General features: G+C 42.2%; 3 protein-coding genes across 9 annotated transcripts in view; 1 reads left to right on the forward strand and 2 right to left on the reverse strand.

Annotated features, from left to right (window-relative positions):
• Positions 1 to 3,286, reverse strand: part of LOC116043770 (protein C19orf12 homolog) — a 27,012-nt gene extending 23,726 nt beyond the window's left edge. The window contains exons 1-2 of one of the 3 annotated variants that reach the window (XM_035999796.1): positions 2,889 to 3,286; positions 241 to 415 (exon numbers count right to left, since the gene is read on the reverse strand). In XM_035999796.1, coding sequence (XP_035855689.1) covers positions 241 to 400 — 160 coding nt within the window. In that variant the 5' untranslated portion in view covers positions 401 to 415; positions 2,889 to 3,286. Of the gene's footprint in view, positions 1 to 240; positions 417 to 2,154; positions 2,278 to 2,888 lie in introns of those variants that run through there. The other 2 variants (XM_035999794.1, XM_035999795.1) reach the window with 2 other exon arrangements.
• si:ch211-260e23.9 lies at positions 3,284 to 13,839 on the forward strand. The gene is made up of 4 exons (XM_031290680.2): positions 3,284 to 3,412; positions 5,137 to 5,280; positions 5,931 to 6,072; positions 12,902 to 13,839. Exons 2-4 carry the CDS (start codon positions 5,157 to 5,159, stop codon positions 13,128 to 13,130), a joined length of 495 nt encoding a protein of 164 aa, XP_031146540.2. The 5' UTR covers positions 3,284 to 3,412; positions 5,137 to 5,156; the 3' UTR covers positions 13,131 to 13,839.
• zgc:162297 (uncharacterized protein LOC555865 homolog) overlaps positions 12,355 to 24,299 on the reverse strand; it is a 15,003-nt gene continuing 3,058 nt past the window's right edge. For 4 of the 5 annotated variants that reach the window (XM_031290679.2, XM_031290677.2, XM_031290678.2 and 1 more), the window contains exons 4-7: positions 23,319 to 23,499; positions 22,076 to 22,226; positions 19,404 to 19,531; positions 13,717 to 14,344 (exon numbers count right to left, since the gene is read on the reverse strand). In XM_031290679.2, the coding sequence (XP_031146539.1) occupies positions 14,154 to 14,344; positions 19,404 to 19,531; positions 22,076 to 22,226; positions 23,319 to 23,499 (651 nt within the window). In that variant the 3' untranslated portion in view covers positions 13,717 to 14,153. Of the gene's footprint in view, positions 12,367 to 13,716; positions 14,345 to 19,403; positions 19,532 to 22,075; positions 22,227 to 23,318; positions 23,500 to 24,299 lie in introns of those variants that run through there. The other variant, XM_031290676.1, reaches the window with a different exon arrangement.

The following is a 24,299-nucleotide window of genomic DNA, read 5'->3' on the forward strand; positions in this document are numbered from 1 at the left end:
TACCAATAACTTAACAGTGAATAAGAATGAAGAAGAGGTGGTTATAAGAATTAGTATTCAAATCTTCAAACAGTCTCATCTGTAATGTAAATAATAGCCTGCTCAGAGCTGTGTATGATCCTTCAAGGTGTGGAATCCTAGAAATCTTACAGCCCCCAGTCAGCGCAGGCAGCTGTCGAGTCTACTTCAGAAATACAAAAAGTCAGAATCTGTAGTGTTTGTCCGAGTATTTATTCTTACCAACAGCGATGCCTGGAGGTCCACCGAGCAGCCCGCCCACGAAGGCAGTTCCTCCTGCCACCATGGCCCCTTTGGTGGAGCTTTTCACGGCCACCTTGATCTGATCGTGAGCTGATAATTCACAGCACAGACGCATGACATCATCCATCCGTGGAGCCATCCCTGCGTTGAGACCCTGGCATCATAGAGAAGAGAAGGGAACAGTCAAAGCTACTGTGGGTGTCTTTCCTAAAACATATTTAAGCCATGTGTGTAAGTTACTGTGTGTAGTAACTTTAAGCCATGGTTCAGATCAGAGGAAGACCACATTTTGCCGCACAGAATTCATTTTTTTTTAATGAGTTTTGACACGATTATTTCGACGGGGTTAGCATGGCAGCATCTACTAAAACACCAAACCTAGTCTAGCTGTGTGCCATTTTGCAATCATGATGTCTAAAGGCCCAGACACACCGACCAGACGGCCGACCGTCGGCAGAAAAGGCAGTTGGACTGATCAGTCTCCCCGAGTTGGTCAAAAAAATGCCTCGGAACACACCAAAGAGACGAGACGTAATACGTCTCCATAACAGCAGGCGGCGCTAATCTGTATTGTCGCCTAAAAAATGAAAACCAGCAGCTGATTGGACGAACGCGTCACGTGGGTATGACGGCTTGTTCAGAATACGATCTCGTATTGTACTAAAATAGTTCACCGAAACGTGTTTTCTGAAAACATTTTAAGTGAGAAATAGGCTGTGCAGTTGCTGAATCTGTCTTCATTTCAGATCGACAAAGGTCAGTTTAAAAGATTTTCGTCAGATTTTGAGAGACTCTAGTCACGCTCATTCCGCTCCTCGTTTCCGGATTAGCTCTCTACCAATCAGATTGGTCATTTGAGTCCGACTGCTGGCAGTGCCCGCCACGCCGATTATACATGTCAAATCGGCCAAAATGAAGGCCGACGGCACGGAACACACCGAACAGACTAGAGTCACTGACCTCGCCAGACTGTCCAACGGCCGATTATCGGCTTGGTGTGTAGTAAGCTTAAAAAGAGATTTTGACGAAGGGCCCTCTACAAGACAGGGCCACACAATTAGGTGGTAATGCAAGACCCACATTAGTTCATAATGTTCTTTAGTGGTGCAAATCTAACACAAATCCTGTGAACCTGGGGCTAAGTCCAACAGTCCTGTAACTTTTGTAGTCAAAGAAATTAAGTTCACCAGGCAATGCATACATGCTGTATATGATTGTTTTTTTTCTTCCTGGGAGACCCACATCCCTGGGAACTGGCATAATATAACATTAGATGAACGAACCTAGTATAGGCTTCATGACTGTCAGGACAAATTCGGTTTCACTTTTACTTGTAAGTTCAACGAAACCTAAACAGCACAAAATAGCAACAAATAAATTATTGAAATGCATTTCCATACATTACAAATACACAACTGTATTTCAAAAAAATTATGTATAATTATGTAATGCTTTATACACTGCAGGTACACCGAATGACAACGTGGCGGCTGTCAATCAATTCTTAAAATATCTCGGGTCGAATTGTAGGTGGCAACACCTAACATTATTTAATCCAAATTAAAATTACCCCGGTTTCTATATGGAGTTAGGCTTGAGAGTATGGAGTTAAGTGTGTTCGTTAGTCGAGTAGCTACTGGTCTAAACTGACTGCTAGCTATATAAACTGACATAAATGTTGTCGTTTGTTTTTTTTTCCAAAGAGAACGTTTCGACGATAATGAAGACAGTCAACAACGCATACACATACCACGTTTAGTTTCTATTTTATTACCGAACAAAACAAGACTTCAAGCACCGAGGGATTCATTTCTTCATCTCTATTTAAGCAAATACAAGACATAGAAGACAGCTACCACCAGCCTCCCCTCAAAAAGTACTTATTAAATTTACCTTCAGTCCTGTCCTAAATGTGCCAAGCAAAGCGGTAGTTTTTGATTTAGCGTGCGTTCGGCTTTTCTCAAACTCTGCATACGACGGGTGGAAGGACCCGGATTGGCAGCGTAGAGTCGCCCCACTTCCTGGTTTCCAAAAGTGTATCAGAGAGTATACAATCGAGCCAAGATTATGATTTTCCACCAAAGATAATCTACCGGTACGTCAATATGTCGTAAAGCCACAAACCATATAATTATTTTTAGATAAAACATGTCATGTGTCTATACTGAGAGAGTCCTTCCTATTCCTTCCTATTGTTATTGTGCGCAGTAAAGTCAAAACAAACCCAAGCATGAGCTAGAAAAGGAGAGTCAAGAATTACTCAATTTAAGGCGGCGGGTTGATCTTTTTATTTGGAGGTGACAAAGATGAAAACCAAGCTGTGCCATTAATGCTATTAATTAACACCAAAGCCCGTCTACCTTATTAGAAATTCTTTGTTAACACCATGGCTGCTGGCACTGTGTTTGCTTATTGTCCCTCTTTTCTCTTCTCTCGGAAGGTTTTACATTTTCCCTTTGACAAAAACGCAACGTCTCGCGCACGCGCACACATAGCTGTTTGGTGAATTATCTGGAACTAGTCTTCGATAAAACTCTTTAAAAAACATTATGGAGTTAGCTAGCTAGCTAGCTAGCTTGTTGTTCGCTCATGCACAAACCGGTAAGTATAAAATAAGTTTAACTTACTAGTTTTCACAGAAGAAATGCCTCCCTGTGCTTTCTGGTGCTGCTGCTTCAAAAGAGCATGTTTGAGTGGTTGTGGGGAACATACATTAGGTTACTGTCCATTTTTGAAACTTTCTTACTAACGTTAGTCTACGGTACTAGAAATACCTTTTTGTCCACTACGTTGTTTGCAAGTTCGGTTACTGTTCCTATAGACATAGCTTATCTATAACTGTTCCACTCTGAGTTATAGCTTGAGAAGACAGTGTTCACAAATATGAATTTCTGTCCTAATATCTTTGCAGAAGGAAAAGCGGTCTTGGATTTGGTTTGTGTGCATGTATGACGCAGTGACTGACGCACACCCGCTCCGTCCGCGGTCCCGCCTCAATGGGCGGGGCTTGGTGACGTTTCAGGACGCACGGAGGAGGACTCTCGCCGATAAACAACTTTGAGATCAAAACAATCTCTGAAGAACAGCAAGAGAGCGGGGATCCTTTCTGTACAACGACCACACCCGAAGACAAACACTTTATTTTGGTCGGGTAAGTCAAAATGTAACTATGACCACTGAGCAATAGCCTTCTGGCCAGTTATGAGCCATTGGGTCGCATTTGTCTTTTGTTCTGTAAGAACAATACTCTCTTGGTACTTGGTTTGTAATGTATTCTATGCTGTACGGACAAACACCACCAAAACCCATACCTAATGCGAGCAGCACTTATATCTGAGCCCAGGTTTCATTACAAGAAATGTACACTATATACTATATATAACACTTATACAGTATCTGAGCACACACTCAGCTGTTTTCTGCGGATATCAGGTTATAAAAGGCTTGATGGGGGATTATGTATGTGCTTGCAGGGAGGGGTCTGGTGACATTACATTCCGGGCAAACACAGTGACAGGCAGGCAGGAAGGCATCCGGACACTGTGGGGAAAACACAGGTGTATTTATGGATATGTTTGTCTTAAACAACGACAGCAGACATCTACTAAATCATGGTATAACACGGCCATATAATACATTTTGAGATATACCTGAGGGAACTTAACAGATAAGGAAACAAATTAAGGTCTGTTGTTGTCTGCATGAAAAAAATCTTTACAATCAGCAGATATAAGGATTAGATACAGTAAATATTGACCCTTAATTACACCTTCACACACTGTATTGGGTAAATGGGATGAGGTCAGTAATCTTATGATCACTTCGTTGACTATACTTTCATTTATTGTGGCCGTAGGATTTTTTTTTTCTTCAGTTTTAGTGCATTAAGTAATATTAAGAGACTAAAATATCTTTGCCCAAGAATCGCGTGGGAAAACAAACAGTGTTGATATCAGTTTCACCGGGCTTCTGGTGGGAACAAAAGGTCAGTCAGCTGCAGTCTGAGGTCATGGAAGAAATCTAAAAAACCAGTAGCACAGAGATGATATAATGTTGCTGCTCAGTGTAATTTCAGCCTCATGTATCATCGTGTTCCCTCAGCCATTTCAGCTCGGGCACAACACAACTTCACAACGTCACAACTCAGGCTGCTCAGGTTTCTGAGCTGGCGCAATGGAATCAGTTGTTGATCAAGAGCAGGCATGTTCTATGTGTCCATGGAAGACTTTGGGGGTGTTTATTGGGACAGCCTCAAGGGGGAGCCACTCGCATTGCTAATTTGCACACAAAAAAACAAAAAAAACAAGCAGGGAGGAGTTGGAAGAGGTAACTCGGATCAACTCAGTGCTCACTTTGACATTTAAAATATAGAAACATTCCAAACTACTTTGCTGTGTCTTTTGGTAGGGGTGTAACGATACATCGACCTGGATCGATCATATATATCTAATCAATGATCCATGATCCAATATTATCGATTTACAGTGAATATATCGATCATATCGTCTATAAGATGCCCCTTTTATTTTAGATTCCCACTTTATGTTTTTATTTTATATATATATTTATTAAAAAGAAGAGTTTTTTTTTTTATTTAAATGTCTAGAATGGGCTCAGTAATAACATTGTCAAATCCTGTTTTTAGTCTTTTTTGAGTTGCTATAAATGTAACTGCGTTAAATGGGCCTATGATATCGTCTCATATCGATCGCAGGCCCCTCAATTAAATCAAATCGACATTGCATCTTGACGGACTTCAAGATATCCGCAAATATCGTACCGTTGTCCAAAGAATCAATATAATATCGCATCAGGATTAAACGTGGTCTTTGGTGCATTCTTGCAATTCACCTGCTTGCTGTTGTTTATTTACAGATTGCAATAGAGGCATAAAGATGATCGGAAAGATTCTTTCTCATCTGCTTGGGAACGCCGGGGAGGACTTTGAGGCAGCAGAGGACACTTACGAGGAGCTGATGGAGTTTGAGGAGGGAGGATGGGTGCTTGTTAATCTCCCAGGTGAGAAATAAACCCTGCCAGAGGTGCACCAATACTGTACATTCACATCTATACATTTTCAAATGTTGGCTCAGTGAGGGTGCAGCTTACCCTACAGTCACACAGCTACAAGAGACAGCGAAAAAGCGACAGGCTGCCATTCATTTTCAGTGGGAGTGGCCGTTTTGTCATGACCAAGGCTGGGCCGAAATAGACAAGAAGTCTATTTTATGCAAATGCTGAGCGATGCGACAAAGCGACTGCCAATCGGTGTGAAGGCAGCATGAGGTACAGTATGTACGTTGGTCGCTCGAGTCAAAGAAAATCATTGAAGAGGACGGAAACGCTTCAGGGCATCGTATTTCTGTATATATCTGATATGTTTGGCATTTTATCTCATATTTTGTTACTTCTATCGAGAAATAAATACTTCAAAATCCAAAAACATCATTCTTGTGACTTGACAATACCTCTGAAGTGACTTTTAAGACATGCTTTAAGGTACCACCGGAGAATTTCTGTTTACTGTTGTCAAGCAACCAGGAGTAGGCTAGGCACGCCCAGGAGCGCCCAAAAGCGAGTGCGTGTCGCTCTCTTTTGTAGTTAATGTGACTGTAGGGTTAGACTGGGATGAAAACAGATCTGTGTGAACTGGGATGTTGTTTGTACAGAGAGCAGGCTGCGATCAGCCCCTGAGGTGGATCCCCTGGAGAACCTGCTGATCGAGCACCCCAGCATGTCTGTCTACCAGATGAGCTGCAGGATGAGTGGAGAGGAGGAGGAGCTGGGCTCTGATGAAGAGGACACCTCCAGGTTAGTTTCCAACTACACACTCCAGCTCACAAACATTCGTCTTAAAGGAGAATACCAGCCGATTTTTACCTGAATCTTGATCGCTATATAGGAATATAGGGGAAAAAAAATTAGCAAAATCGGTGCTAGCAAATTGAGTTGCTGCAGCTACGTCCAGAGCTCCCAGTTAGCTAAAATGCCAGTTCTCGGGGCATCTTATAAAGAGTGACTTTGTGTCTCTTAACAAACACAAATGCAATTAAAATGTCTGTGCAACATGAACAGGGCCCTTACATGACAACAAGATGTGTTTTCAACTCAGACATTGTGAAGAAACCGTTTAAATTCAAATTGATCCTGCCGGTAGCTAGCTCGGCCGCGCTAGCAGGCCCGACCGGCATCTTTGCTTCTGCTTTCTCTCCCGTCGGTAAACACTAGTGTGCAGATCGGAGCGTAGTGTGTGAAGAGTGAAGATCGGGGGTGTTCACAAGGGAAGAAGCTTGGAGTAAGAATAACGTGTGTTGATCTACTATGGAAAAGAAATGGTTCACGTTTGTTTGTTTACCATTTCCTTCAACAACTGAATTCCAACGGGACTTCAGCGCGAGACTACAGCTAGCCTTCAGTAACGCTAATACTGTGCAAGCCGGTCGGGCCTGCTAGCACGGCCGAGCTAGCTACCGGCAGGATCGAGACAGGTGACAGTACTTTGAATTTAAATGGTTTCGTCACAATGTCTGAGTTGAAAACACATCTTGTTGTCACGTAAGGGCCCTGTTCATGTTCATGTTCATGCACAGACATTTTAATTGCATTTTGTGTCTGTTAAGAGGCACAAAGGCACTCTTTATAAGATGCCCCGACAACTGGCATTTTAGCTAACTGGGAGCTCTGAACGTAGCTGCAGCAACTCCAGTTTGCTAGCACCGATTTTGCTCGTTTTTTTTTCCTATCGACAGTACTCGGAGATATATAGCGATCAAGATTCAGGTTAAAAATCGGCCGGAATTCTCCTTTAAGGCTTATTTATGGTTCTGTGGAGGCTCCACGCAGAGCTTTCGCCGTAGCCTACGTAGGTGGTCTGAAGTTTCTACCTGTGCGTTGGTGGTTGCGTCGATCTCTTTAAGAGAATTGCAGGGCCTGCATGTGTGTGTGTGCGTGGGGAGTGTGTGTAGAGCGAATGAGAGAGTGACGGTGATTAGCTTCGGAGCGAGTACCGCCTCTTGAGTCTCATAGTGAGAGAAACAAAGTGCCTCCAATGTGCTTTCTCACCACGGTGGGAAATCTGTAGCAGGAAAAGTTAACCCTCTCCTTGATGTCATGTTGTTTCTGGAGAAGAACCAGGAAATGAGTAGGGGGAAATGCAACACTACCAAGCCACGGCTGAGCGGTTGCCGCAACGTGTAGTTACATTTTTTGAGAGGTGCACATCAGGCTACGGCAAAGGGTCGGTATCTGCATGTACCTACGTACGTAGCCAGGGCGTCAATTGAATGCAGGAGCATAAATCGGCCTTTATACATCAATATCAAGAATGATATTGATGTATCTAAAAGTCCCAAAGTGCGTTTTCAAACATTTTAAAATGAGTCCTGGAACTATTTTATTATGGAAGCTAAGGCCGGCTACACACTGGCTGCGTGGCGTGAGCGTGGCGTTTCTGTGGCGTTTCTGTTGCGTGTCAGCTGCTACTAGCCTTGTCTGTACACATGTATGTTTCCCATTGATAAAATGAAATACCATCTTAAACATAAATATATACTGATTTGATTACAGCAAAGACAACGTCGGCAGTATTGACGGCAAAATAGGCTACAGAATATTTCGTTCTGTATTGACAGATGCAATATGAGAAAATCAATTTTTAAAAAAAATTACATTTATATCTGCATTTATATCAAAACCTAGAGACTTTCAAACATCAACATGTCATTTATTAATATGTATTTGTGTCAAAATGACATATAAACATCTTTTCCTATTCTATTTTGCCGCGTTTGACGCGTTTTCGGCGCGGCTCGAGCCACGCCAAAGACGTGCGTGTCACGCACGCAGTGTGTAAGCTCTAACCTGTTAACATGGGAGCCCGAAATATGAACGGACACGCCACGCAGCTGACACGCTCACGCCACGCAGCCAGTGTGTAGCCGGCCTAAGCGGTACAGGGCTTCATTAACCTGCAGTGGCAAAATACAGAGGAGAAAGGAAGGGTGTAGATTGCCTTAACATTGTTGCACATGTGCAGTGGTAGAAAGAAGCATTCTGCTCCTTTAAATGTCTTCCAAAGTTCTGCTCTCAGCTCCAAGTCTGTTGCGGCTCCAAGCTACCCACTATCATGGGTGCCAGCCACTCTCTCTCTGCTTCTGAATGAATGTGGATGAATGTCGGTCCTTTTCTTGGCTTCCTCTTCCAGCTGTGTTGCTATTGCTGTTGTTGTGCCTCCATCTGTACCGTCCCTCTGTGAGTGCTTTCTGACATGAATAAGATGTGTTTGGTGGAGTGGCAGGTTGTCCACAGTGGCAGCTGTCATGGGAATTGACGTTCACATGCAAACTCATAGTCGATATATCATCCATAGCACTTTTAGGACTTCTCGTCCATGTTAGCGTAAAGAAATAATTTGACATTTTAATAAATAAGTGTATTTGCATTCTTTCAGAGAGTTAAAGGGCCCTATTTATACTCCTTTTCAGCATCATATTTGTACTCTTAGGGTCTACTAGAATAAGTTTACATGCTTTGATGTTCAAAAAAACCTAATATGTTTCTCATACTGCCCATTGCTACAGCTCCTCTGTCTGAAACACCTTCCTGAAAAGCCCAGTCTGCTCTGATTGGTCAGCTGGCCCACTCTGTTGTGATTGGTCAACCAAATTCAAACAAGCCACTGGGTGGGCTGTGCTTGCCAAGGGGGTAAGCCAGCTTCCACAAAGCGTACCTCCTATGGCGCCATTTTGATGCTACCTAGCACTCACCCGCCATTAGCATTCCATTGACTGCCATTCATTTTGGCGTCACTTTGACCACGAAAAACTTTACATCTAAAGAGTTTAAAGACTTTATTTGTCCATTGTTTATTTCTAAAGAAACATGACAATGTATAAAAGGCTCCATTACCTTGTACCTCACGTTATGGCTCCGTAGCAGACGTTTTTATAAAAATAGGCTAACGATTGTGCCATAACCACGCGACTTACTGTCGCATAGTAGAGGAATTACCGTATAGTACAGGAGAAGCTTGCAGGCAATTTCAACTTACATTAGCTGTTTAAGTTGAATTACTAATGTTAACTAGCATTTTAGTGATCAATAATTCGCCTGTGCCTATGTTATCTCCTTACATATACCTACGCTCTCCGTCTCTGCTAGATTGGGAATGATTGAGATTTCTCTTGGCACAGCTACCAGAAGACTTCCAACTTTCAGACAGGTTGCTCACGTCACATCTACGTCTTCAAGCTCAGTTGGAGGCTGCTCAGTAACGCTCAGCCATCACCGGAAAAGTGCTTCTAATATCTTTCACTGGTTTCCGTCCAGAGCAACGGGATCTGTTGGTCCATTATATATACTGTCGTATGTGTGGAAAACTACATATGTATTTTTTTTTGCTTTTTGGTCAATGAATGGATTTAACACACAAGATATGTATAACAAGTTAGTGAGCTTTAGAGTTGCGGATAGGTTGATTTTGTTACCTTTAAACCGAGCCAGGCTAGCTGTTTCCAGTCCTAAGCTAAGTCTTCTGACTTCAGCTTGATATTTAATTGACCGACATGAGGGCTGTATCAATCTTCTCATGTACTGTAACTCTCGCCAAGACTATTCTATACAAAACTATTCCTTTAAAGGTGCTACAGGTGCATCAGAACAAGGACTAACAGATTCAAGAACAGTTTTTTTTCCAAAAGCCATAACCACTCTGAACTCACACATGCACTGACTTCACAGACTTCATAGTCTAACCCCCCCAACCCCCAGACTTTCTTCTACACACTACTGTGCAATATTTAATATTTAATACTATTGATAATTACTGTGCAATCCCATTACTATGCAATACCTGTATACTGTACAATGTCTTGTCTTGTACTCTTATTGTCTAATATCTATTACTCATTGAATATGATCACCACTATTGGGCAATATTCAAATAATGTGCAATAACCCACACTGCATATCACACTGTATATAAAACCATACTTATTTTTTTTCATATGTATATAGTGTCTCAACTGTGCACCTTACCCCCCCCATGGGAAATGTCCATGCCACAGACACCCAGTCCGTGATTATCACAATACGATACAGGATACATGGCTCACGATACTGATAATATCATGGTACAGCAAGTCTGCGATAATCAATATATTGCTAGACAATCCCATAATGATACATCACGATATCGGCCTATGAATACAAAACGCCCGTGAAAAAGTTAAGAGCAGGTTTTCTCTCTTTATTCACCGCAAGTCCAAACTGTAATAAAACAGCACCCTTCTGCTGCACAAGTTTTTCATTCTGTAAATTAAAATTACAGAACTATAGAGCCACTATGGGTCCAAACTTTGGACTTAAAGGGGAACTATGCAGTTTTTTTTAGCTCAGTTTATCTTAACTGAACAGCTTTGGAGTCATTGGAATGGTTATATGACTTTTTTCGAGTTGAATGGTGGTCGTCTCGCTCCCCCGTTGCGCCTGTGAGCGGAAAAAACAACCTTGCAACTTTCGGCCAGCGAGCCGCGGGCCTTAGCGATAGGAAGTATGGCGTGATATCAGGTCTCGCAATGTAATGAATTGCTTCATGGCACTGCACACATACGCCCATTCAGGAACCGGCTAACAAGGTAGCGATGGAGTTTTTCACACTATCGTCATGGCTGACCTGGCAAAAAAGAAGCAGAAGGCTAGGAAAGCATCGTCAGGGGAACAGAGAAAGAGGAAACGGCAGACTGACCGAGCGATGAGTCAGACACAAGTAAACATAGGAGCTGTCAAATATCTATTCTGAAGCTGTAGGGGGGGCTCTATAGCGAAACCTGCCAGCAAAAAGTGAGAAAACGGAAAAGAAATGGCCTTCTTAGTTAGTTTCCTCAAACTGCTGTCTGCCTCATAGACATTAGGCCTATATAGCTAATGGACCAACAGATCCCGTGTCTCTGGACGGAGAGCAGTGAAGGATATTAGAAGCACTTTTCCGGTGATGGCTGAGCGTTACTGTGCAGTAGGGTGGAACGGTACACTGAAGTCACGGTTCGGTTCATACCTCGGTTCAGACATTACGGTTCGGTTCGGTACAATGGAGGGAAAAGCATAACAAAAATGCAGAAGGCAATTCTTTTTATTGTGCATGTCTCAGGCTGTACCACCTAGTGTCATCCAGTCTCTCCCCTGAGCTAGCTGCAACAGCCAGAAGCGTATAAAGTAAGATGTAAACAGTAGCTAGCCTAAACAATAAGTAGGCAACCCCACATCATCTCCAGACTCCATCTGGAACTTGTAAACAAAATAAGACAATCGGCTAGCTAGTAGTGTGATTATGGGAGACAAGCGCTGCTCTCATATGTGAATGCACAGAGCAGGGGTGTTAAAAGAGCAGCTTCTTACACAGAGCAGTTGGCGAATTGTGACGTTCGCTTCACACGCTAACAGCGGAGCTAGCAGCTAACAGCTAACGGCGGAGCTAACGAATAACGGCGGAGCTAAAAGCGGAGCAAACAGCGAAGCAAATGGGCCTGGAAGCCATTTGTGGTCGAGGTACATCCGTGTTTGGTTGTATATGGAAAGGACTAGTTTGCTTCGTAGGGGCCAGAGTGATAGAGAAAGACATGGCTCTGGTGTGGACTCACTGGACCAACTTGACATGTAGGCGGAGCTCGGGAGCTTCAGAGCTAAGGCGGGGTTTTATTTATTTTTATACCGTGTATTCTCCATGTAAATTCATGTACCGAACCAAGACGCCTGTACCGTTTCGGTTCAATACAAATACATGTACCGTTCCACCCCTACTGCGCAGCCTCTAACTGAGAGAGACTATTTTTACAAAAACCTCTGCTACGGAGCCATAACGTGAGGTACAAGGTAATGGAGCCTTTTATATATTGTGTTTCTTTAGAAATAAACAACGGACAAAAAAAGTCTTTAAACGCTTCAGATGTAAAGTTATTCTCTGTCAAAGTGACGTCAAAATGAATGTCAGTCAATGGAATGCTAATGGGAGGTGATGGCTTGTTAGCATCAAAATGGCGCCATAGGAGCTACGCGGTCCGAGGAGAAGCTTACCCCCTTGGTCTGCCTTCCTGTTGAAAACCTCTTTCTCTTCAGCTAGTAAACTTGTGTTCAAGTTTCCCTCCTTCATGTGTTGAGCGCCACCTTGAGGAGCCATTAAGTAGCCATGCAGGGAGCAGGGAAATCTATTCAGTGCGCCTTAGTTTATTCATTAAAATATCCATATTTGGCACCAGCGTATTGATTATTGTATCACACGAAGAACAATGACATATTGCCGTATCGATATTTTGTCCCATCCCTATTCGTAATACTGCAAATATAGGCTCAATCACCTGTGTTACCTCACATTTAAATGAAAATCTTGAAGTTACTTTCACTGTAATCTCAAGATTTAATTCAAAACTAACATCGTGAGAAATGAGGACCAAAAGTTAACCTTTCAAAAGTGTCTCACATTTGGGCTCTAAATCAGCAATATTTTTTGTTCACTAGGATGTAAGAGCCAGAACATTCACTCAGAGCTGCTGTACAGCAATACTTTCTCTCTCTCGCTCTCATATTGTATTTCACCATATATTCCATCATCAACACATAATATAATACATCTCCTGTGTCTGTCCAGGCCTGTGGCAGTAATGCCGCACATATCGTGGCGTCTGGCTGCCTGGGGAATCCCTCTGCCCTGCAACGTCCAGCTGCTGGCTGTCCAGAGGGCCAGGGCCCAGGCTGAGCAGAGGAAGCTGAGCCGCGGCGCCCTCCACAGGCACAACCTGGCTAAGATGCGATTCTCCCCGGCAGAGAAACGCTACGGACACTTCAAGCAGCCCTGCCAGCGCCTCTACAACTACTGAACAGGAGTGATGGGACTGCGTGTGAGAGGGTGTGTTTCCAGTTGCCTCTACCATAGCTAAGTTGTGCAGCACAGTGCCTTGACTCTGAATTTACTCAGGTTTTTTTTTTTGCAATCGTTTCACCTCACACAGTTCAACTCTGCGTATCCTCCAAGGCAAAGCATGTGAGATTCACCTATTCCGGTGCAGTAAAATGATCGAACATCAGACAAATGAACCACACACGTGTTTATTTTGATTTGAATACAGGCAACCTGTACTGCACCCCTTGCACCTGAAACCCCCGAGATCTCCTGATCTCCCTCCTCGTGATTGACACGGTCTGTCCCTCAGGTTGGAAAGCATTAGTAACGCACCGTTACTTTCAAATAAAAGCCTTTGTACATTATGAAAAGACAGTTGAGTGGTTTAGATTGATTAGATATTAGTAGGAATAGGGCTTATAGGAAGTTGGAGGTGTGTGAAAGTTATTCTAAAAGTTGTTACTGTGTGACACTGATCCAAATCTGAAAACTTCAAACCTGTAGAGAAATTAGCTCGAAAAGAGTTAACTATGATGCAGTTGGATCACGGCATGTTTTTTTTCACTGGTTATGCGTGATTGTGTTCAGTATGTTTTATATCACGTGCCTTAGCTTTAGACGTTTTTTTTGTGACAATGTAATAAAAGCTTATTTCATATCACGGTGACCTGTACGGTATTCATGTCGCTTGAAAATGTGTGAATTTCCTAAGATAAATGTTCCTTTTGTTTGAGTCTCCTTAAGAAATAATTACACAACCACTGTTAATATTTTGTACTTTTCAGCGGGTTCTCACTTTTTCACGTAAGACACAAATTGTTCATTTTAGACGAGTGTAAATACAGTTCAATATGTTTTTCTATTTGCGTGTATTTATAAAATGTACAAAAAAAAAAAATAAAGTCTTGTTTTGTTAAGGTGGTGGCTGTATGTGTTTTAATGAGGCAGTACAGACAGTAATTAAACATGTCTGAGGCACTGGTGGTGATGACAGGAAACCTCATTTTCGAAGCTCGCGGATCTTTCCCATGAACCTCTTCACTTGCTCCGGGTCTACTGCGTTGGCCCAGTGGCCACCCTGCTTGAAATGAGAACCGATGATCATCCCGTTTGCGTCAAGGTAGCGTTCGATGTTGTCATAGGTCACTCCAGAACCAATCAGCACTGGGATTCTCACAGACTGGGAAACCTCTGCAAAAGAAACAGCTCAACAGTGGCAACTACAACTTTTAACAAAAACACACTGTTTATGGTTACTTAAGTCTCGCATTGCCAGACGTTCCTCTACAGCGCTGAGGGGGAGGCTCTGGGATGGGAGAAAAATGTGCTCTTGTTTATTGGCATTAGAGCTGGGCAATATATCAATATTATATCGATATCGTGATACGAGACTAGATATCGTCTTAGATTTTGGATATCGTAATATTGTCATATGTCATAAGTGTTGTCTTTTCCTGGTTTTAAAGGCTGCATTACAGTAAAGTGATGTCATTTTCTGAACTTACCAGACTGTTGTAGCTGTTACATTATTTGCCTTTATCCACTTAGTCATTACATCCACATTACTGAGGATTATTTATCAAAAATCTCATTGTGTAAACATTTTGTGAAAGCACCAACAGTCAACACTACAATATTGTTGCGGTATCGATATCGAGGTATTTGGTCAAAAATATCGTGATATTTGATTTTCTCCATATCGCCCAGCCCTAATTGGCATTTCTTTAAACCGATCACAATCGTCTTGGCCGGCACTAAGCACCGGACGGAGCCCTGGTGCCGCTGCAAAATAGCCTCGGGAAGGAACTTGTTTTGGTGGAACATGTGTACATGTAGTTTTAGTTGTGTGACGGAAAACTCAGATTGGACAGATAGTCTAGCTAGCTGTCTGGATTTACCCTGCAGAGATCTGAGGAGCAGTTAACCATAGTCCTCAGAAATCCACCGGAGGTTAGAATGCCAACACAAAGAAAGAGGAAGGTGACGGACATCCGGCCGCAAAGATTGACATCCGGCGTAATTTCCGACGGTAACGGAGCAATCCCGGAACTGGAACATCATTGATATAGACTGTTGTTACTCAAATCCATGGGACAAATATAAAAAATAATCAACAATATCTAATAACCAGGGCCACACGGAACCTGCTGACTCAGAATTTTCCGCAGAATTGTCCGCAAAATTTTCTAAATTAAACAAATTCAAATAAAACTAAGGGCCCTGACAAACCAACCCGATTATCGGCCGTTGGACAGTCTGGCGAGGTCAGTGACTCGAGTCTGTTCGGTGTGTCCCGTACCGTCGTCCGTCCGAGGAGCCGTCGTCCTTCATTTTGGCCGACCCGACATGCTCAGTCGAAGACAGGGCAGTTGGGACTCATCTGGAAATGGCGAGCGGATGAGCCTCTCAAAATCTGACAAATATCTTTTAAACTGACCTTTGTCGATCTGAAATGAAGACAGATTCAGCAACTGCATGACCTATTTCTCGCTTAAAATGTTTTCAGAAACACGTTTCGGTGAACTATTTTAGTACAATATGAGATCGTATTCTGAACAAGCCGCCATGACAGTCTGGCTGTGAATTTCCGGAGAAAAAAGACCCATGTGACGCGTTCGTCCTATCAGCTGCCGGTTTTCATTTTCTGGGAAACAATACAGAGCAGCGCCGCCTGCTGCTATGGTGACGTATTACGTTTCGCGCACGCGCAGAGCGTACGCTCAAGTCGGCGTCGCCTCAGTGTGTTTTGAGGCATTTTTTTGGACCTCGGGGACCCGACTGATCAGTCCGACGGCCTTTTCTGCCAACGGTCGGCCGTCTGGTTGGTGTGTAACAGCTCTAACACATCTCCACCCGAAGCAGAAAAGCAGTCCACTAAATTCCGCAAAAAAAAAAAATAGCAGATTCCGTTTGGCTCTGCGAATAACTAATGTTAATTGCAGGAAAATAACATCTTTTTAGGGATACAAAAACCTTGATATCCTACCCAGCGCTCAACCACTGTTAATGAATGTCACACACAGAGTCTGTGGTATCGGTGAGAGGAAACTAAACCAAGAGAGGCTGTGATACACCCGGTGAACTTTTGACATACAGTAGGAGAGGCTAACTTCCACACCGGCATGTGAGCTCCAGTGTCATTTAGTCTGACCAGTGTCTGCGTGTTGGTGTTACTGAGATAGAGAGTGCGTGTGTGTGGGAGTGTGAGGGAAAGAGATGGGGGGAAGTGTGTGTGTGTGTGTTTGTTCTTGTGTGTGTCAGGCACTTGAGAGTATGAAACCAAGGCTGTGTGCTTGTTTAGCTCCAAGTATTTACAGTCTTGTATGTTGTGAGACATCTTTAAACAGGTGTTGCCATTAGACAGGCATGGTGCTAGATTTCAGACCCACCGGCTCTCAGCAGAGCAGCCACAACCCTGGGTGCCTTTCGTCGCTCCTCCTGGGCCACTGATTAAGCCACTGATGGAAGAAGTATTCAAATTCTAGTAGACCACCACACTGTAAAAAATACTCCATTACAAGTACAACCCCATGCATTCAATAATTTACTTAAGTAAAAGTGCAGAAGTAGTACCAGCTCATATGCATTTAAGTATTAAAAGCGCAGGTACTCCTAACACTGTGAAAGGGGCCAGTTTGTAAATTATTACTGGATCATTGTTAACAAATACATATAACATATAAGCAACATACAAGCATTCTTTTAATGTTGTAGCTGGCTGCGGTGGAGATTATTTCAACTCTTTTATATACTGTATTGTATAGTTTAAGCTGATCATATGCTTTGCAGGTAAAATTTGATTTTGCAAAGTAACTAGTAATAATAGCTGTTAAATAAATGTAGTGAGGTAACAAGTACTGTACAATACTTCCTCTGAAAATGACAGTGGGGAAAGTATTCAGATAAGTGGAAGAAGCAATAAAACAATTCAAAAAGACTCAATTACTACAAGTCTTGCATTGAAAATCTTGATTATGTTAAGATACAGAAGTATTGTTCGCGAAATGTTCTCAAAGTATCAAAAGTAAAAGTTGTTTTATGTTTTCGAATCATGTTTTTGTAAAACCACATTTGTTGTATCATGTCATCTTAATCTCCAAAGTAACTAGAAACTATAGCTAACTGATTTTTTGGCCAACAACAAGCTGCACACATAGACATATTGTACACTTTATAAAGTTGATGTAACCAACAGCTGCTTTTTTACACATCCAGTAGATATGGAGCAACATTAGCATTCATTTGGAGTCCTGTTTTCTGTCAGTGTGGTGAATGTAAGCGCAACATTCACTCTCCTTTTAGCTCCGTTTTGATCTCCACCAACTTCTAAGAAACACATCTGTCTCTTTAGCAGCTAAATGCTCCACTACGTTCACCTCAGCTAACTGTATCTGTCCGCTGTTTGCTGCTGGTAGGTAGTGTACAGCTGGTGTAATATCAGAGTTTTTTTTGTTTAAAGCAGCTTCTTGCTGAAACTGGCACAAATGTAACACCATGTTTGGCATGGGCCACAATCCAGGACATAGTGATAAGAAATTAGGACCAGAAGAACATATGGTCAGGGTATCACTACAGGTGAGGGGGACCTCTGCTGGACAGATAGGGCAGTGACTTAAAATGACATTACATAGTATATAAGGCTGTGGTACTTTTCAAATATTGGGAGTTAGTTGCTTTTCTTGGTTCTATGTCATTTGTTAATTCTTATAGATTTTTAACATATTATACACTGGGGGTGGGAATCACCAGACACCCCACAATACGATATTATTATGATACTTTTGAACATATTGCTATAGTCTGTGATGTATTGCAATTTGCAACTGTGTTTTCCAAAAAAATATAAATGTCTCTGTTTATTCATCTCACTTCATTTGTCCATCTAGTGGACTAAAAAAGTGATAGACTGTATTACTGTAGTACCAAAAAGGTAAATTCTCATGTGCAATGTATATAATAAAAGATTGATGCTTGGTGTCCGTGTATCGATACGGTATTGCCACAGAAAATATCGCGATACTATGCCGTATCGATTTTGCCCCCGTCCCTATCGTAGACAAAATTATTCATTAAAAAAAAATCAATGGTGAATCAATCAGATCAGTGTTGTGTTGCAGCCCGATATTGCTGTCCAAAATGATGCTCAAGTGTCAAGCAGTGCGTGAGCAAGGCATTCACTGCAGCACCATAATGGTAGTGATGTCCAAAGCTTCATGAACCATCAGTTAGATGGCGCTCTTGGCTTAAAGAAAAAGCCTCAAGGAACGGCAAATCAGTGTGCTTCCAACCCTTTGTTGAACAGAGAGTGCCTGTAGGAGCCACATATTGTATGTTGTTTATAGTCTCATTTATTTTGTTTGTTGATTATTGTGTTGTGCACTTATATTGTAGGTGGTGGGCGTTTTCATATTTGTTTGCTTGACCTGTTCACCTGGGTTTTTTGGGCTTTGACAGAGAGGGGGGTGAGCCTGGGAGCGAACACTTTCTGTTGAACAGCATACTAACTGCAATTAATTCTACTCACAAGGTAACTTTACATTTGGTAACTGCAGTGCTAATTGTATTTTACGTGTGGAAGGAGAGGAATAAATCATTGCAATACAATCTCGAGCGCGTCACAGTGTATTTATGCATCGCTCAGTGTTTAGTCCCTCGCGGCAGCACTTTGTTGGACCGCTTACAGCCGCAACAGTGCCATCTACTGGGCTCAGAAAATAAAGAACATTCTTCACAAAGCTTCCCTTGGTCATCAGTACCGTGTGGCTCCTGGTTGTGTGCAGTGTAGTCTATATCCACGACATTTCATATCCGGGGTTGTTCAGGTGCTGCCGGAAATTCCGCCGGACGTCCCTCTTTTTCGGCCAAATGTCCGTCCCCTTCCTCTGTCTTTGTGTTGGCGTTCTAACCTCCGGTGGATTTCTGAGGACTATGGTTAACTGCTCCTCAGATCTCTGCAGGGTAAATCCAGACAGCTAGCTAGACTATCTGTCCAATCTGAGTTTTCTGTTGCATGACTAAAACAACTTTTGAACGTACACGTTCCACCAAAACAAGTTCCTTCCCGAGGCTATTTTGCAGAGGCAGCGTGGCTCCGTCCGGCGCTTAGCTGTTTTAAAGAAATGCCAATAAACCAGAGCACGTTTTTCCTCCCATCCCGGAATGCTGTGTGGACTGGCCGGACCTTCCTCCGCTGTGGAGGAGGGTCTGGCGATGCGAGACTATGTGAAGTGTGCCGTTTTTGTGGCAGTACCTCTGAGCTCCCGCGGGTCCGCCTGCACTCCAGTGGCTGCTCCTGTGATGATGAGTCCATCCGAGAGGAAGAACTCTGCGGCACGGGCCGTCTCTTCAATGCTCACGTCTGATGTCAGGGCATGGGAGCTGGGAAAAACACACATACAGAATACATACCATTATATATTATGCTATGTATTTTCATGACAAATGCAATATCCCCTATATTTGTCACACACCCATTACCCTTAGGATTGTGTTTATAACCTGTATGCAGTATAATGTATATACATATATACACAGTCAGTCCAAAATACATCAGATTTTTTCATCTTTGCATTCATTGGACAGTGGACAGTGTGGAGGGGATTGAGGGGAAAGAAAGGGAGTAAAAATTGCAGCACAGTTAATTTGGAAGTTAAATATCGAAAGGATCCCAAGCTTGTGACTTTCAGAAAGTCCACAGCTGACTTTCAAACACGGGAAGTTATTGTTATAGGGTACGCACCGCAACCGTTCCATCAGGCTGCCCTGGGAACTCTCTTAAATATAACAGCATTTTAAAGTAAAAATATATTTGAAATAATAGGTTTTATTCTTAAGTTTGCATGTAAGAGTACAAGTGAAGGATTTTTACTTTAAGCTTTCACTTAAAAAGGTCCAATGTGTGGGAATTTCTCCCATCTAGCGTTGAGATCATATATCGCAATCAACTCTCTCGCGCCACGCAGTTCAATTGACGTATTACAGCTACGGTAGCCTTCACGCTTCAAAAAGCCGGTCTCTTGCTCTTTTCAATATCCTTTTTTGTTTTTCTGGGCGAAGAAGAAGACTCCTGTTCCTGAAATTTGGATTTTGAATACATGTGGTCCTCCATGTTTCCTTCTTCAAACTTGCCGGGGCTGGGAGGCGACGATACCCATTAGCAGCATTAGCAGCACCTGTGAGTTTATCATGTGACAGCGAAAACGCGAAAGGCGGAGCAGTATGTCCTGTATGTCCCTTACCGGCTAACATATTTCAAGATGGAGCATGACTATGGAGCGTCTACCCCAGCTCATGCGAATGCAAATGTAAAATTTCAAGCCAAAAGGAATACTTAGAATTGATGGTGGTGGTAAATATTTATGAAAAAGGACAAGTTTGTGAACGGGCAACACAGGTTTTGATAATGAACTACTAAACACGTTACAGTTTGATAAATATGGGGCCCTGATGGAATTTTCTTAAAACATACAAATTGAAATTTGTCAAAACTCTGCCAGACCCGAATGGCAGCCAAGGTCAAGCAATATAATGTTGAGGCTGTTGACAAACTGAAAGAGCTGACATCTCCCCAACTGATATTGTTTTCCAGTAACCACAAACACAATTGCTATGAATCGTCATGTACTAGCAGTAAGGGACTGGATGATTGCTAATTATGTGAGTATCATCAGAGAAAAAGTAGCTCTAAGTGAACAACTACGGTCGTATTCAGAGATATAATATGTCAAATAAGTCGGCTTTCAGTAAAGCTGTAACAATTCCAAAGATGGATGTATTACTTTTTGAAACAAATTAAAGTTTGGAATGAATCCCACGATACATCCAGGTTATATATCACTGTCATGTGACCCAGATAATGTAGTAACACAAATACACAGCCTATAAAGTAAACAAGGCCTCTTGGTTATCATAAAACATTGTTTATAACTGTACCCCCCCTTGTCGTTTTTGTTGCTATGAACCTGTTTAGGGCCAAGTGCCAACAACTAACAATTGAAATAATTATATAAATATTAGAGATGGTCCGATACCATTTTTTGCTTCCCGACACCGATTCTGATACCTGAACTTGCGTATCGGCCGATACCGAGTACCGATCCGATACCAGTGTGTCATATATTTTATTATGTTTTAACAGCTGTATACTACTATCCCTGTATGGATGTGATATTATTTCTATCTTTGTTGTCAGTCTGGCTCAGGTTAAACTCTTTGTGAAACATGAACAAACACAAACAATGAACGCCCCTGAACTTTATTTTATTATCCAGTTTGACAGTCAGTTATAACGAAAAAAGAACATAAATAAACTACTTTAACATAGATTTTCTTTAGGGCTTTATTATGTGGTATCGGATAGGTGCATTAACTCCAGTACTTCCTGATACCGATACCAGCGTTTTAAGCAGTATCGGAGCCGATACCGATACCAGTATCGGTATCGTATATCGGATACCAGTATCGGTATCGGAACATCTCTAATAAATATATAGTCCGACCAATAATCACTTATATAATTACAATTTGGCAAACTAAACAAAATCATTCGCCTTAAGACCCTAGCTAATGTTAGCAACTAATTGTGGGCAAACAAAGAAACCATGATTATGTAAAAAAAAATTGTTACAGGTCTAGCTTTCAGGTATTTTATTTTGCATGTAAGTGGTTGTACTTTCTTTATTTTTTTTTATTATTACTTTTTGGGCATTTTTAGGCCTTTATTTGACAAGACAGCTGAAGACATGAAAGGGGAGAGAGAGGGGGGAATGACATGCAGCAAAGGGCCGCAGGTGGGAGTCGAACCCGGGCCCGCTGCGTCGAGGAGTAAACCTCTATATATGGGCGTCCGCTCTGCCAACTGAGCTATCCGGGCGCCCTCACGTACTTCCTAATGTACTGTAACTGTAGCGAAGGTGATCTCACCTGTGCTTCTTTTTGATGTCGGTGAAGATGTGCACATGCTCAGCTCCGATCTGCTTGCGGTATCTCAGTAAGTCTCCGGCGCAGGCGTTCAGGAGACCCTCATCGGCCACGTGAGAGAAGACGAAACCCTCAGCCCTGATGAAATCCAGACCTGTGACCACACAGGAATGTTATGATGCTGTGGTTGACCAACCGGTAGCCACTGTGTCAAACACAGGTACGTTTTGGCTAAGTCTGACACACACAAGTAGCTGACCTTTGCTCAGAAAGTAAGTAACACAGCAACTCATTTAACTGATAAACACATTACATTATAATAGGTGAGAAGACAGTAATCAGCTGATGTATTGTTTGGCATGATGATTTCACCCTTTTGCAATGATACCACATGATTGAAGACCTCTGTTCTGTTTTAAAAGCTTTCGCTGCAGATGATTATAGCCTCATACACAGGGCAACAACAATGTAATGGATATAAAGACTAGAACTGCGAAGATTGATCGATTAGTTGTCAAGTAGTCTCGCGTTGCCAGACCTTCCTCCACAGCGCTGCGAAGGTAGGTCTGGCTAGTCCACACAGCATTCCGGGATAGGAGAAAAACGTGCTCTGGTTTATTGGCATTTCTTTAAACCAATCACAATCGTCTTTGGGCAGTGCTAAGCGCCGGACGGAGCCACGGTGCCTCTGCAAAATAGCCTCGGGAAGGAACTTGTTTTGGTGGAACATGTGTACGTTCAGAAGTTGTTTTAGTCGTGCAACAGAAAACTCAGATTGGACAGATAGTCTAGCTAGCTGTCTGGATTTACCCTGCAGAGATCTGAGGAGCAGTTAACCATAGTCCTCAGAAATCCACCAGAGTTTAGAACGCCAACACAAAGAAAGAGGAAGGTAATAACAACCAGAACAATCCCGGAAGTGGAATGTCGTCGATATAGACTACTTGTCAAGTATTAAATTAATCGCAAACTATTCTGATAATCGATTAATCGGTTTCAGTCCTTTTTTCTGTGATACCAGCTTCTTAAATGTGAGTATTTTCTAGTGTCTTCTCTCCTCTGTGACAGTAAACTGAATATCTTTGAGTTGTGGACAAAACGAGACATTTGAGGACGTCATCTTGGGCTTGATCGACATTTTTCATATTTTCCTGACATTTTATAAACCACAACAACTCATCGATTAATCGAAAATATAATCGACGATGAAAATAATCGTTAGTTGCCGCCCCAGTAAAGACCAAACCTGAAGCCAGAGCTACGGCCAGAGCCTGCTGGTTAGCAGCAGACAGGATTTGCACTCCAAGCGGCAGGCCTGGACACATGCTTCTCACTGCAGCGCATACTGCAGTCATACAGGCAGACACCTCGGGGCCCACAGAGAACGAGTAAGGGATATCGTGCATGTTCTCAATGATCATACCATCCTGAAAGAGATTAGATTAGATTCAACTTTATTGTCATCGTGCAGAGTACAAGTACAAAGACAGCGAAATGCAGTTTGCGTCCAACCAGAAGTGCAAAAAAAGCAGAAAAGTGCAATGTGATATACAGAGTATAGACAGGTGGTGCATAGGCAGGACAAGAAATATATTGCAGTGTTATAAGAGCAGAATAAATATGGCTATGTAATATGAACAATGTATGAACAACATGTACAGATATGTGCAATGTAGTAGCAGTGACATTATAATAGTAGTAAGAATAATACAGATATAGATATATGCAGTGTATTAACAGAATATATAATTAGAAAAACTGAATAAATATGGATATTCTGTATGAACCATATAGACAGATATGTACAGTATGTACAGCTAAGTGTACTGCGGTAACATTATAAGAGTAGTAACAATAAGTGTATGTGCAGGATTTGCAGGACTGTCTTGCACTGGAAAAACTCACTTTTACGTTAAAGGGTAAATATCTCGTCTTTGACAATATGTGGAGATCTTTTATGGTGTTCTTAGAGGGGAGGATAGCATTGGAGGCATGCTCTCCGTGTATGTCAACCATCAACAAATGAGTATTGCTATGTAGTATACGTCTGTTTGTCTTTGCTTAGTTTTATTTGAAGTGCTTTTCTCTTCGGGATAACTTCAGGATAAGTTAACATTTGGACCACCGGTGATTCTTAAGGATGACTTATGTTGACTTACTGTGCCAAATATCGCACGTTACAGCCCTGTCATGTTTATGTTTATTTTATTGAAGATGAGCCTTACTG

This window comes from Sander lucioperca, chromosome 3 (genome assembly GCF_008315115.2).
Source record: "Sander lucioperca isolate FBNREF2018 chromosome 3, SLUC_FBN_1.2, whole genome shotgun sequence".
NCBI lineage: Eukaryota > Metazoa > Chordata > Actinopteri > Perciformes > Percidae > Sander > Sander lucioperca.